The sequence below is a fragment of the Myotis yumanensis genome, unplaced genomic scaffold (genome assembly GCF_028538775.1).
Source record: "Myotis yumanensis isolate MYYU_CA2020_CCGP unplaced genomic scaffold, mMyoYum1.0.hap1 SCAF_5, whole genome shotgun sequence".
Lineage (NCBI taxonomy): Eukaryota > Metazoa > Chordata > Mammalia > Chiroptera > Vespertilionidae > Myotis > Myotis yumanensis.
In genome coordinates this window covers 24483163-24495995 of record NW_027223756.1, presented here as the reverse complement: position 1 = coordinate 24495995, position 12833 = coordinate 24483163, and the positions used below count along the sequence as shown (strand labels likewise).

General features: G+C 40.3%; 1 protein-coding gene across 6 annotated transcripts in view; it reads left to right on the top strand.

The window, feature by feature from the left end:
- Positions 1–345: 345 nt before the first annotated feature.
- RBM27 (RNA binding motif protein 27) overlaps positions 346–12833 on the top strand; it is a 78882-nt gene continuing 66394 nt past the window's right edge. For all 6 annotated transcript variants that reach the window (XM_070414682.1, XM_070414677.1, XM_070414678.1 and 3 more), the window contains exon 1: positions 346–579. In XM_070414682.1, coding sequence (XP_070270783.1) covers positions 521–579 — 59 coding nt within the window. In that variant the 5' untranslated portion in view covers positions 346–520. The remainder of the gene's footprint in view (positions 580–12833) is intronic.

The following is a 12833-nucleotide window of genomic DNA, read 5'->3' as shown; positions in this document are numbered from 1 at the left end:
AGGAAAAAGGAGAGGAAGGAACCAGGCTGAGGGGCTCGCCGGGTTCCCCCGGGCACTCCCAGCAGCAGACACCGGTATTCCGGAGCGGGCGGCGGCGTGGTCAAAAAAGGCGCCACGGCCCCTTTAAGAGGCACAGCACCTTCTCCAAGATACCATCTTGCACCAGGAGTTCATGTAAGCTCTCCACCTACCTTGATATATCCTCCTTAACTGGGTACGACTGGCCGGCGGGGCAAACGAGCCTTCTCATTGGCTTTGCGTGCACGGCCCTCTCTCTTTTATTGGCTCTTGCTCCCGCCACTCGGCGTTAACTCCCGCCCTCCTGAGCCGTTGAGGTAGGTTGAGTGAGGGCTCTTGGGTTAGTTCCTGTTAGGCCCCGGCCGGGGGAGTAGGTTGAAGTCTCTTAAGATGCCCGGTGGGCTGGGGCACCGGGGGCTGTGAAGAAGGCGTGAGGGGGCGACGAGGGGAGACCGCGGCAGGCCCGAACGAGAGCGGCGGCCGAGCCCGCCTTCCCTGCACCATGCTCATAGAGGATGTGGATGCCCTCAAGTCCTGGCTGGCCAAGTTACTGGAGCCGATGTGAGTGAGCCTGGCTGGGCCGGGGCCGGCGAACGTGGGCGTTGGGGGCCCGCGGGACGCGGGGGGAAGGGAGGCGGCGTGAGGGAGGGCGCGGCGGAGGGGCCGCGGTCGGGAGGTCCCGGCGTCTCCTCTGTAGTACTATCACCATTGAGGGGGGAGGGGACAGGAGGGAGAGCCAGGGGCACGGAGACCGTGTGCTGTGGGGCCTGTCGGGAAGGGGGGCGAGGGCTTGTTAAGTCCAAGTCTTGGGGTGCTCCCGGGGCAGCAGGAGCAGCGAGGGGACTGGAAATGTTGCTGATTGAGAACTGCGAGGGAGAGCAAGGCTATCGAGGGATTTTTAAATGTGGATATTGGCATCTCGAAGGGAAGAGCAGGGTAGCCAGGGCTTTACAGACAACATTGTTCCGGGACTAAAAGATCTGGAAGCGGCGAGTGTCGAGGAGGGCCTTTTCCAAACCGGGCAGAAAGGGAGGGGAGGGGTACTGAGGGTTTTACAGAGATTACCGATAAGCTCTTAAGAGTCTAGGAATATTAAAGTACTTGAAAAAACGGGGGGGGGGTTTGAAAGGGAAATGTAGGCATTGGGGGAATTATTGGGGAGCTGATCAATATGATAATGGTTTTTAGGGATTTCAGATATTATTGATGAGTTGATAGTACTAGGAGAACTGATGATCTTTAAATATCATTGGGGCTTGGGGGGAGTTGAGGTTTATGCGTTTGGTTGGGGGTTACCCTGCTACCTAGCACTGGAGGAGGGGCTGAGAGGGAGGGGTGTGTGTACCTGCGGGATCTCGCGGTTTCTGGATGCGGCGCTGGAGGCATGGAGGGCGTTGCAGAAAGAATAGGAGTTTTGTACACATTGTTGAAAGATGGTGTGGGCAACTGAAGATACTGAGGTGGAGGGTTGTTGTCGAGGTGCTGAAAAGAATGAGGGGCTTGTTTTAAAATAAACATTCTGGGTCGTATTTGGGACCCATGAAAGGGAGAGCAGAGGTATCAAGTTTTTGTGGGCTTTGTAACCATTTTAAGGGGGTAGGAGTGCGTATATTTGGGACACTGAGGTTTGCATAGCTGGTCCCCGAAACACATCTCCTAGACTCTTCTAGGACCTAGGGAAGGCGGAAGGGGAGGACTGGAGAGACATGCTGTCTTTCACCCTCTTGGGAGAGAGGGCATGGAAAGGCAAGGGAAAGGATGGTTTCCCGCCCCCTCTTCGTTTCTGGGGCTTATCTTCCTGCTGGAGGTGAGGACTGTATGGCTGAAGGAAAGGGGGTAGAGGAAGCGATGGGCAGGCTTTGCTTCATTAAATCAGGTCATTTGCGTGGCAAGATTGAGTTTTTCAGAGGTGGAAGTGTGGAGATGGGGTAAAGTTGGGGCTGTTGAGAAAGCTACTTTACTTCCCTGTTGATTTTTTTGGTCCTCCCGAGAAATCTTGGTAACTAACCTCTGTTGTTTCTTGAGGTGAGATTGGAACACCTAGGGAGAGTCAGGGGTAGTCCAGCGTGTCAGCCTGGTGAAGGCAGGGTGTGTGAGGGAGGCAGGCTTAGGGAATTTGGGTGTCTGAAGTGGTATTTGCTTTCTGAAGATGAGGATGTGAGTAGAGCACAGGTGTGAATAAATGCCTACCAAGGGCTTCTGAGTTTTACATTAGTGATGGTCAAGTTTTGTTGCTGTTGTTTTGTTAATCCTCACCCAAGGATATTTTTTCCATTGATTTTTAGAGAGAGTGGAAGGGAGTGGGAGAGACACAGAGAGAGAAGCATCCATGTGAGAGAGACACATCGATTGGTTGCCTCCGGCACATGCTCCGACCAGGGCTGGGGATTGAGCCTGCAACTGAGGTACATGCCCTTGACTGGGAATCGAACTCGGACCCTTAGGTCCCCGGGCCCATGCTCCATCCACTGAGCCAAACCAGCCAGGGCAGTGAGGTCTAGTAAAAGTGAAAATGACTTATTGGTGCACTTGAAGTTTTGTAGAAGAATGTGGGCCTCCTGGATGTGCATCATACTTTTTCTACAGTACAAAGTTTTGGAACACAAAAATGGAGATGGAGTGTGATAAAGTTGAGAAATAGTGAAATTGATTTAGTAAAATTGACCATATTTGGAAAAGGCTGAAAAAAAGAAAAATGTCTGTTTAAAAATTCTTTACCTCTATGCTCTTTAATGTTTAAGAAACCAAAAACTTAACTCTGGCTGTTTATGTTGCCATTGTTTGTGTGTGTGTGTAACAGTTTTTCATACAAGCTCTGATTTTGTTTGTTGGTAGAGATCATTTTAAAAGTATTAAATGTATTAAAAAAATTTTTTACATATTTTTATTGATTTCAGAGAGGAAGGGAAAGGGAGAGAGAGAGATAGAAACATCAATGATGAGAGAATCATTGATCGGCCGCCTTCTGCACGCCCCACACCGGGGACTGACCGAGCCCACAACCGGGCATGTGCCCTTGACCAGAATCGAACCAGGGACCCTCCAGTCCAGCTTGACACTTTATCCACTGAAAAAGTTTTAAATGTATATTTTATGTCTTGGGAGAAGGTGACAAGTTTTGATATTATAGTTAGTTGTGTGTGTGTGTGTTTTTTTTAAAGATCCCTAAAATGTTTCTTAATGTCAAAATTTAGTTTGAGTAGGAAGTTAAATCTCCTAAGGGTCTTTTCACTTGGCTTTTTTGGCTGTTTATATTGGTAAGTTTGTAGATACGTAGTAATTTTCATGGGTAAAAATTACCTTTCAAAATGAATATTTGAGTTTAGTTTCCCCATTTGTTTTCCATTTATGTTCAATTTAAAGCACACATCATGTTTCTATCTATTCTGTTTAATTTTTGTTACTTTTTTAGGATTAAAAAGATTAGAATTACTACAACTTAGACTTAACAATATAGAGGCATTCATAGAATTAGAAAATAAAAATACTTATTTTTAATTCACATAAGTAATGGTTTTGGATGGAAGTGTTATGAAGAAATAAATGCAGATATCACATGTATTTTCATTCTTAGTATGTTGTTATGGGAGATTATTTTTGTTTGTTTAGACATCCTAAAATGTAATAAATGATATGCTGAAGAGGGATGTATTTGTAAATTTACTTTTTGCATATTCCAGATTTAAGAAAATTTTCATGGCTGATTGGCATGTTGCTACAACATAGCATTTCAGAGCAGTTGTTAAGTTTTCAGATAAACGTAGTTGCAGTGGCTGTGTTGGAATGGTACGGTGGCACATGATTTCCCACTGCACTTTCTTGTTTAACTTAATTTCCAGTTAACTAAATTTATGGAAGTTTTTGAATTTTTAGGTGTTTTTAAGCATATTACAGCTTATCACTGGTAAAACAAAGGCATGTAAGGGCGTATTTCTAAACCAATCCAGTTTACATGTGATTATTCCCTATTGACAAATTAGAAATACCATGTGTTGTTAAGAGCTCACCTGTTACCTTCCATGCCATCTCTATTGCCTTCCAAATAGAGATGTGGGACATATCTATTATTTGTATTAGAGGAAAGACAGAAGGAGGGAGCCTAGAAGAAATGGCTTCTTAACTGGCTGGGAAAAACCCAGTACCATTTAAAAAAAAACGAAACGTTTTATTGATTTTTTTTTTTTTTTACAGAGAAGAAGGGAGAGGGATAGAAAGTTAGAAACATCAATGAGAGAGAAACAACATCGATCAGCTGCCTCCTGCACACCCTCCACCGGGGATGTGCCCGCAACCAAGGTACATGCCTTTGACCGGAATCAACCTGGGACCCTTCAGTCCGCAGGCCGACGCTCCATCCACTGAGCCAAACCGGTTAGAGCCTCAGTACCATTTTTGTTGGCATCATAAAGGGGAGAAAAATCATATTAGGCAAGAAGTTTCTATCTCTTTTCCTTCTGCTGCATGAACAGACTGAATTCATAGATCTTGTTTGGGGGCCTCATCTTTCTTCACTTTAAAAATATGCTAGGTATCCTAGTCATAGAGACTGTGTAGGGATTATGCACAACTAGAAGATGCTGTGGTTTCTTTCTATCAGAAATAACTTCATGTTAAGTATGGGAACCCCTTAAAAAGTAAGGTCCTAAGTGAATGTTAGGGATAAATAACTGAAGAAATTTCTGCAAGTTTAGAAAAAGTTCAGGCAAGCATTTTTCAGTAACACACATTCCTACCAAAAATGTCTTTAATGGGGAATGTTTTAAGTTACTTATATATCATATATTAAATATATAAAATCATATGCAATTCATACTGCTTGTTTGGCTTATTGTAAAAGTTAGTCTTTTTAAAAAAGCGTTTGTAATACTTGTTGGAGAGTTGCATCCATCCATCCATCCATCCATCCATCCATCCTAGTAGGGCATCATTATGTGAATCAGGCCATTTAATTTCTAGTTCTGTGTCTCAAATTCACTGTGGGACTTCGGAGAAATTGTCTAACCTTTTTCTATTAAACAGAGTTAATTTTATTAGCCTTTTACCTACCTCATGAACGTGGTTTGAATATTAATGATGCAGACTTAGTGCTTTGTGTACCTCAGAATCATCATTAAATATAAATGAAATTTCGTGGTTTTGAAATATGAAAATATGCTGAACTCTTTCTGCGAAAATATTTTACTTACTAATGTTAAGCACCCCTGACTGCCACTTACAAAATAATAAGCAGTCTAGTGCATGACAGAGCTAGAGTCTCATTGCAGGCTGAATAGGCAGGAACAGGAATTGCTAGTGAAAGCCATAGTCTTCATGTGCAGTTTCTGTGAGTACAGGCCATATGTACTTTGTGCATGTACTAGGAGATTGAATATATTGCCTTCTCTGATGGAAAAGGCAGCAATAAGATGCAGAGACTGAGATTATTTTTTTGGTTCATATTTATTGGTTCAGTGATCATGGGGGTATACTTTGGTTTAACTCTATATAGAGTTTACATGCTGCTATCAAGTTAAACTGACTAGTAATCTCTGAAGTTGCTCAAATGGTAGGAAAAATGATCACCTTGCAGCTGTTAGACCTGACATCCCTGATAAATAAGCTACTAGGGTGAAATGAGTATTTTGGAGGTGTGTTCTTAAGGTTGAGAAGTACTGATAATTTTCTAACGTGTACTTAGTGGCTTCAAAGAATTAGTTTGCTTTTAAAGTGCTGTGGGACTTGTTTAAGGAGACCATTCACTGTTTCATAGAAAAGGACATATTTTGACCAGATGACTTCTTGGCAAGTTTTATTATACTAAGTTACGAACATATTTGTTCTTATATCTTTTGGTCTGGCTCCTAAATATGTCTGACTTCATTCTTCCTGGCCCAATTGCTATAGGCTAGAAGTCAGAAGTTGCTTTATATCCCTGTTTTCTACCACTGTCTTCTCTCATTCACAGTGTTGTTACTTCATTATTAATCTCCCTTTTTAACCATTTGTTATTTTGTACTGTAATTATTTGTTTTCATACTCATCTCTTGGCCAGTGACTGCAGGGCAAAGTCTTGCTCAAAGTAATTCCATTACCTAGCAAGATGTTTGGCACTTAGTAAATATTCAGTAAATGTTTAAATGGATGCATGTGCTCATATGTAAATTTAGGTTGGTGGACAATTAGAAAAATAAGATTTTTAAAAAATTATCCTATTTTCTGGGTATACTTAGTTGGTGACCACTGCTCTAGAAGCCATAGTCCAAATATCAAAATGATGTTTGCAGCTGACAGATATATGTATATATATTTTTCCCAAAACAATCTATGGGTATTTTATTTTACATTGTGTTCATTCATGAAAACCATTAATTAAGGGAAAGATGAAAGCTTTTATTTGAAAAGAAGTATCAATGTTTGTGTTATCTTTAATATGTGTTAACATTTTTTAGAACTTAATAGTTATGTACACCCTTTGATAAAATAAGCTCAGATTTTACATATTTTTCTAATACTGTCTTAAATATATTTTTATTGATTTCAGAGAGGAAGGGAGAGAGAGAGATACAGCATCAATGAGAGAGAATCACTGATCAACTGCTTCCTGCATCCCCCCCCCCCACCCCCCCCACCCCCCACTGGGGATCGAGCTGCAACCCGGGCATGTGCCCTGATGGAATCGAACTAGTGACCTCTTGGTTCCTGGGTTGAAGCTCAACCATTGAGGCACACTGGCTGGGCACCTACCACTGCCTTATTAAAGGAATAATCAGAACACAGATCTCAGGGGCAGACTTTTTTTTTTTTTTTTTTTACTTTTTTTATAAAGTAATAAGAGCATTATTGTATTACAGCAAATATAGAAAGGAGAGAAAAGAATAAAAATTTGGGCATATTTATTTCCAGTTTCTCTTCAGTGTATGAACTTTCTTGTAGATGTAAATAGATCCAAATACACTGTTTTTTTTATCTTGATTTCTCTAATTGACTTTACATCAAAAGTATTTTTTATATTTGTGTATTGCTTTTTATAACCATCACTTTGGATGCCTAATTTATAATAATAAAAGTATAATATGCTAATTAGACCATACAGCCAAACGACCTTCCCGACGTCCTTCCCGATGAAGTTGTTCTGGACGAAGCCGGGTCTGCAAAGGCTGAGGCAGCCACTGCGGCTGCGAGGCCCCAGCCCCTCGCATCAATTTTGTGCATTGAGCCTCTAGTATTTCATAAACATTCAACAATAAGAATGGTTACCTTGACTTTACCTTTTCTGTTAAAAATAATGCTGTTTTTATGCAATAAATGTATATATTTTTAGTTTGTCTTAGGTACCAATAGTATTTCCTATATTTGGCTTCATCCTGAGACTAATTTCCCATAAGTACAACTACTATGCAAGTCAAAGAATGTGAACATTTTTAATGGTTGTAGATACACATCAGGATCAGGAGGTCTTTTTCCCCTTTGGCCCAATAGTGTATTCATTAATTGTCTCACCTCTGAAACAGAAACTACACAAAGGTAGAACTTAAAATTGAACCCATATTCAGAAATATGTAGATTTTTTTCCTGAAAGTGAAAAAGGTTTAAGTAGTCCTGGCTTTTCCCTGAAACAAATAGACTATAGTGGTTTGTTAGTAGTATATAAGGAAGGATCTTTACTCTTAGGTTTTGGGATTGGGTATATATGTTTGAAATCTATAGGGCTGATGTACCAGCTCAGCAGATGTGTCATACCTGCAATGGAAATTTCATTAAGGAAGAGAAAGGCAAATTTGAGGTTTTTACAAGTAAGACATTTTTAGGGTGATATTTCTGTTAACTTCCCCTGATAAAAATTAATCGTAATTGCTTTTTATTTTTTAAATGACTTAAAGATAGATTACTGAGACATGTTCTTAGAACATTGTTATGCAAGATGTGAATTTTAAGATCCTTATACATATATTTTTTTACCATTGATTTTTGTTTTTTAAGAGAGTGGAAGGGAGGAAGGAGGAGAGAGAGAAACATCAATGTGAGAGACACATCAATTGGTTGCCTCCCGCAGGCACCCCAACCCAACCTGGAGACCAAACCTGCAACCTAGGTATGTGCCCATGCCCTTGATCTGGAATCCAACCTTCAACCCTTCTGTCCTCAGGCCAACACTCCAACCATTGAGCTATGCTGGACTTTACAAATATAAAGTCCTTATATTTGTAACTTCCATTAAACTTTAGGAACTTCTTTTGTTGTTGTTTTTTAATTGAAAGGAACTATTGTTTGAGATTTAGACTACATTAATTTGACATATAGATATACATTAGAAAAGAGGCCCTCTCCCTTCATCTTTGAAATCAATAAAAATACATAAAAAAGAATAAAAAGAAAAGTGTATGTGCTGTGAAAAAGATTTTACTTGTGTGGAATTGCACCTGAGTTTAGTTCTACGGGTGTTCTGTCTATCTGATCTTCAGTGGATCACTTAATTTGTCTAATATATGCAAATTTAATTATCGGTAAAATGAATAATTGATTATGCTGTTAAGGCCTTTTAAAGTCTCTAGGACCGTGGTCGGCAAACTCCGGCTCGAGAGCCACATGTGGCTCTTTGGCCCCTTGAGTGTGGCTCTTCCTAAGCTAGTGATGTGCGAACCTTTTGAGCTCGGTGTGTCAGCATTTTGAAAAACCCTAACTTAACTCTGGTGCCGTGTCACATATAGAAATTTTTTGATATTTGCAACCATAGTAAAACAAAGACTTATATTTTTGATATTTATTTTATATATTTAAATGCCATTTAACAGAAAAATCAACCAAAAAAAATGAGTTCGTGTGTCACCTCTGACACGTGTGTCATAGGTTCGTCATCACTGTCCTAAGCCTTAGGAGTACCCTAATTAAGTTAATAACAATGTACCTACCTATATAATTTAAGTTTAAAAAATTTGGCTCTCAAAAGAAATTTCAATCGTTGTACTGTTGATATTTGGCTCTGTTGACTAATGAGTTTGCCGACCACTGCTCTAGGAGAATAGTAAATTTAGACAGTATTATTACCTTTTTAAATCTCTTTGTTATAATAGAAGCCCCTTTTTGTCTAGAAATGTGTATATCATAGGCATGGATCCAAAATTTTCAAATCTGTTTTATTCTAAAACTGGAGGCCTAGTGCACGAAATATGTGTGTGTGGGGGGAATCCCTCAGCTTGGCCTGCACCCTCTCCAATCCGGTACCTCTTGGGGAATGTCTGACGGCCTCTCGAAATCCAGGGCCGCTGGCTCCTAACTGCTCACCTTGCCTGCCTGCCTGATCGCCCCTAACCACCTCTGCCTTCGGCCTGATCGCCCCTAACTGCTCCCCTGCTGGCCTGATCATACCCTAACCGCCTCTGCCTTGCCTTGCACCCGGGACCCGGGCTTCGCTCCCTCTGGCTGGCTGCAGGCACCCAGTACCTTGGCCGGCTTTGCCTGGGCCACAGCTGCAGGTGCCTGGGACCACTGGACAGGCGCCTTGTCCCTTTCCCAGGCCACAGGTGCAGAGGCAATCGCTGGCATCGGGACCGCGGGGTGGGCGGCTTGTCCCTCTCCCGGGCCGCAGCCCCAGCCGCTGGTGCCTGGGACCTCGGGGCAGACAGCTTGTCCCTCTCCCGGGCCGCAGGCGCTGGCACCTGGGACCATGGGGTGGGGGGCTTGTCCCTCTCCCGGGCCACAGTCTAGCTGGTCCCCATTCCTCTCTCGCGAGCTCATTTGTGCCTGGCTGGTCCCCATTCCTCTCTTATGAGCTCATTTGTGCCTGCTGGTCCCTGTTCCTCTCTTGCGAGCTCATTTGTGCCTGGCTGGTCCCTGTTCCTCTCTTGTGAGCTCATTTGTGCCTGGCTGGTCCCCATTCCTCTCTTGTGAGCTCATTTGTGCCTGGCTGGTCCCCATTCCTCTCTTGTGAGCTCATTTGTGCCTGGCTGGTCCCCATTCCTCTCTCATAAGCTCATTTGTGCCTGGCTGGTGCCCATTCCGCTCTTACCAGTGTTGAGTGTCTGAGCTGTTAACGGCGTGAGGGCCTGATGACTAGATGACTATTTGCATATTAGCTCTTTATTATATAGGATATGCTTATTCCTATATGTAAGCAGAAATGAATTTTCATAAGCTTTGGTTACAAATAAATAGCTGAATGGTTTACTCTTCCTAGGTATTGCTTCTTGGGTAAGAGAAATAATAGGTGGCTCTGCATTTGTTTTGTAATCTACCAAGGATCTTAGACATGTAGATTTTTATGACACATCTGGATGTCTTGTTGGGCTAGTATTAGCATGCTACCATAGTTACTACAATATTGTCAGTTTTTGAAGTGTATATGGTAAGGGGTGGTGAAAGAAAAAATAAGAACAAACAGAAAATTACAACATAAAATTCCCCAGTGTGTTTAAGTTTCACCATTCAATTGGTGTCAGTTGTTATTTCAGACTGGCAATTTCTCTCCTAGGGCACTTTATGGATATATATATTAGGAGCTATTAATTTAAATGGTCCTATTCCTTTGGCTATAAACATATTTTTGTATTTGGTGCAGAATTCTATCAGTTATTAATAATTAGTTCACTCACATTAAATATTTAGAATCTGTGATCACTCTTTTCTTGGTGTTTTGTCTTTTTCTGCTCTTTGAACTTCTCATAACTGTCCATCTTGAGTTTTAGCACTGTCACATCAAAATGTATTTCATCAGAAGAGGCCTAACTCTGCATTTGTTTTAGAGTCTGAATAGTAAATATATGTATAAGGCATCCGTGTATGTTTAACCCACCTAATTTATCCAGTAATCTGAATGTTTTGCCTGTTTTTCACTAAGAACCCAAATATTCTTAACCCAGCATTGTACCGTCAGGTCATGAGTCTTTCTGAAGAGTCTCGTAATACTAGAGAAAATAACATTGCCTCTTTATGCCATTTCTTATTTTTAAAAATCCTTTTCTTTTTGTGCTTAGAATATTTATCTTATCCAGGATCTGAACTTTCTAAGTAAAGGTAGAAATGTGATCCCCCTCCCATTTGAAAGTTGATTAGAATTATACTGATCAAATATCTTCGTGTTCTCAGGAGTGAAATTAGGTCTACCTACATATCTCTTTCTTGAGGTTTTTATGGAATAGCCAAAATGGGCATGGTATGTGTAACACTTTTTTGAAGATGAAAATGCTGTAAATTCATTTTTAGAATTTAGCAATTTATATTTTTTACTTAAGAAAAATTGTAGCTTTCTTTTAAATTGCATGTTTTTATTAATATGTAACTCATCATCTTTAATACTTAGTCTTTCCTAGTACACTTTGATCCTTGCCCATAATTTATTTTTATTAGGTCTGAATTTTGTAAAATTGCCAATCATTGAAATTTGCTCTCTTAGAACTTGGTGCATAAAGGTGCATAGATGTCTTAAAAACCTGCCTTTCCCATAAAATGTTAATACTGGCAATGAAAAAATTCTATTTTATTGAATTATGAACTTTAGAAAAATAGACTAGAAGAAAGTAAAGGTGCTTATGCTTAGTCTTTCTTTTGTTTGCTGATCTCATGAAGTTGTTGGAAATGATTGATACTCTTAGAGTTGAATCTAACTTTCTGGTTGACAGTGGAGGCCCAAGGACTGTAGAATAGGATTAGTTGATTGGAGTGTTTTACAGGAATATGATCACTTTGCTTGCATATTGATTTTAATTACTGTCTTTCTGAACTTTTTCATTTCAGCTTTATAGCAACCCTATGAAGCCATACAAGATAATGTGTTACTTAAATGTACATTCATGAGGAAAATAGAATATTAAAAAATACATATATTTGCAACATAAAACTTTCAATTTCATGTAATGTAGATTAAATGTTAAGTCTGACAGATTGCTGTATGTCAGGAGGTGGCAACTCAAGGATCATGTGCTGCCCTGGCATAGGAGATACTTTAGGTTGTCAAAGTCAGGTTACTACTGACTAGGCCAGTGATGGTGAACCTTTTGAGCTTGGCGTGTCAGCATTTTGAAAAACCCTAACTTAACTCTGGTGCCATGTCAGAAATTTTTTTGATATTTGCAACCATAGTAAAACAAAGATGTATATTTTTTATATTTATTTTATATATTTAAATGCCATTTAACAAAGAAAAATCAACCAAAAAAATGTTTGCCTGTCACCTCTGACACGTGTGTCATAGGTTCGCCATCACTGGACTAGGAAAAAAAAGTGAAGTAGGTAAAGGTTATCTCTGCTGCCCTCCCACCACTTTCTTAACCTTTCTGTGCTGACTCCCAGATATTGTCTCTCTTGCTTATAGCAGCTAAAGTGTTTGCCAGTAATATTTAAGGTGCCAAACTTCTATTCTCACTTTTAAAAATAAAAGATCCTTAAGGTACTCACTGAGATGATTAACAGTGGAGTTGATCTCCATTTTTGGATGCTGGTTCCTGGGGTTATAGGGACTGGGGGAAATTGTTGTTACTTTTCCTCCTTCCTCATTGGTCCCATGGAACAGATAGCTCCTAAAGACATTGACTGTTTCTATAGGCTGGGAGTCAAGCTGAAGCTAAGGGTCAGTTGCCACCTTTTTCTTATTACCATTGAGAAAGCAAATACAGATTTAGTTAAAAATTCTGGATGTAATTAGAACATTGAAAGTAGGATACAAACTATTTTATGAAAATAAGCAGAAGCAGAAAAGGAAACACTTACTTGCACTACATGTATGCTGTGTGTTATAATAGTCCCCTGTGTTTGCAGTTACTTTAAAGTTTTTAGCTTTTCAAAATAGGGGTGACTTCATTAATAATAACCATTTGAAAAAATTGTTTAAAAATTTTTATATT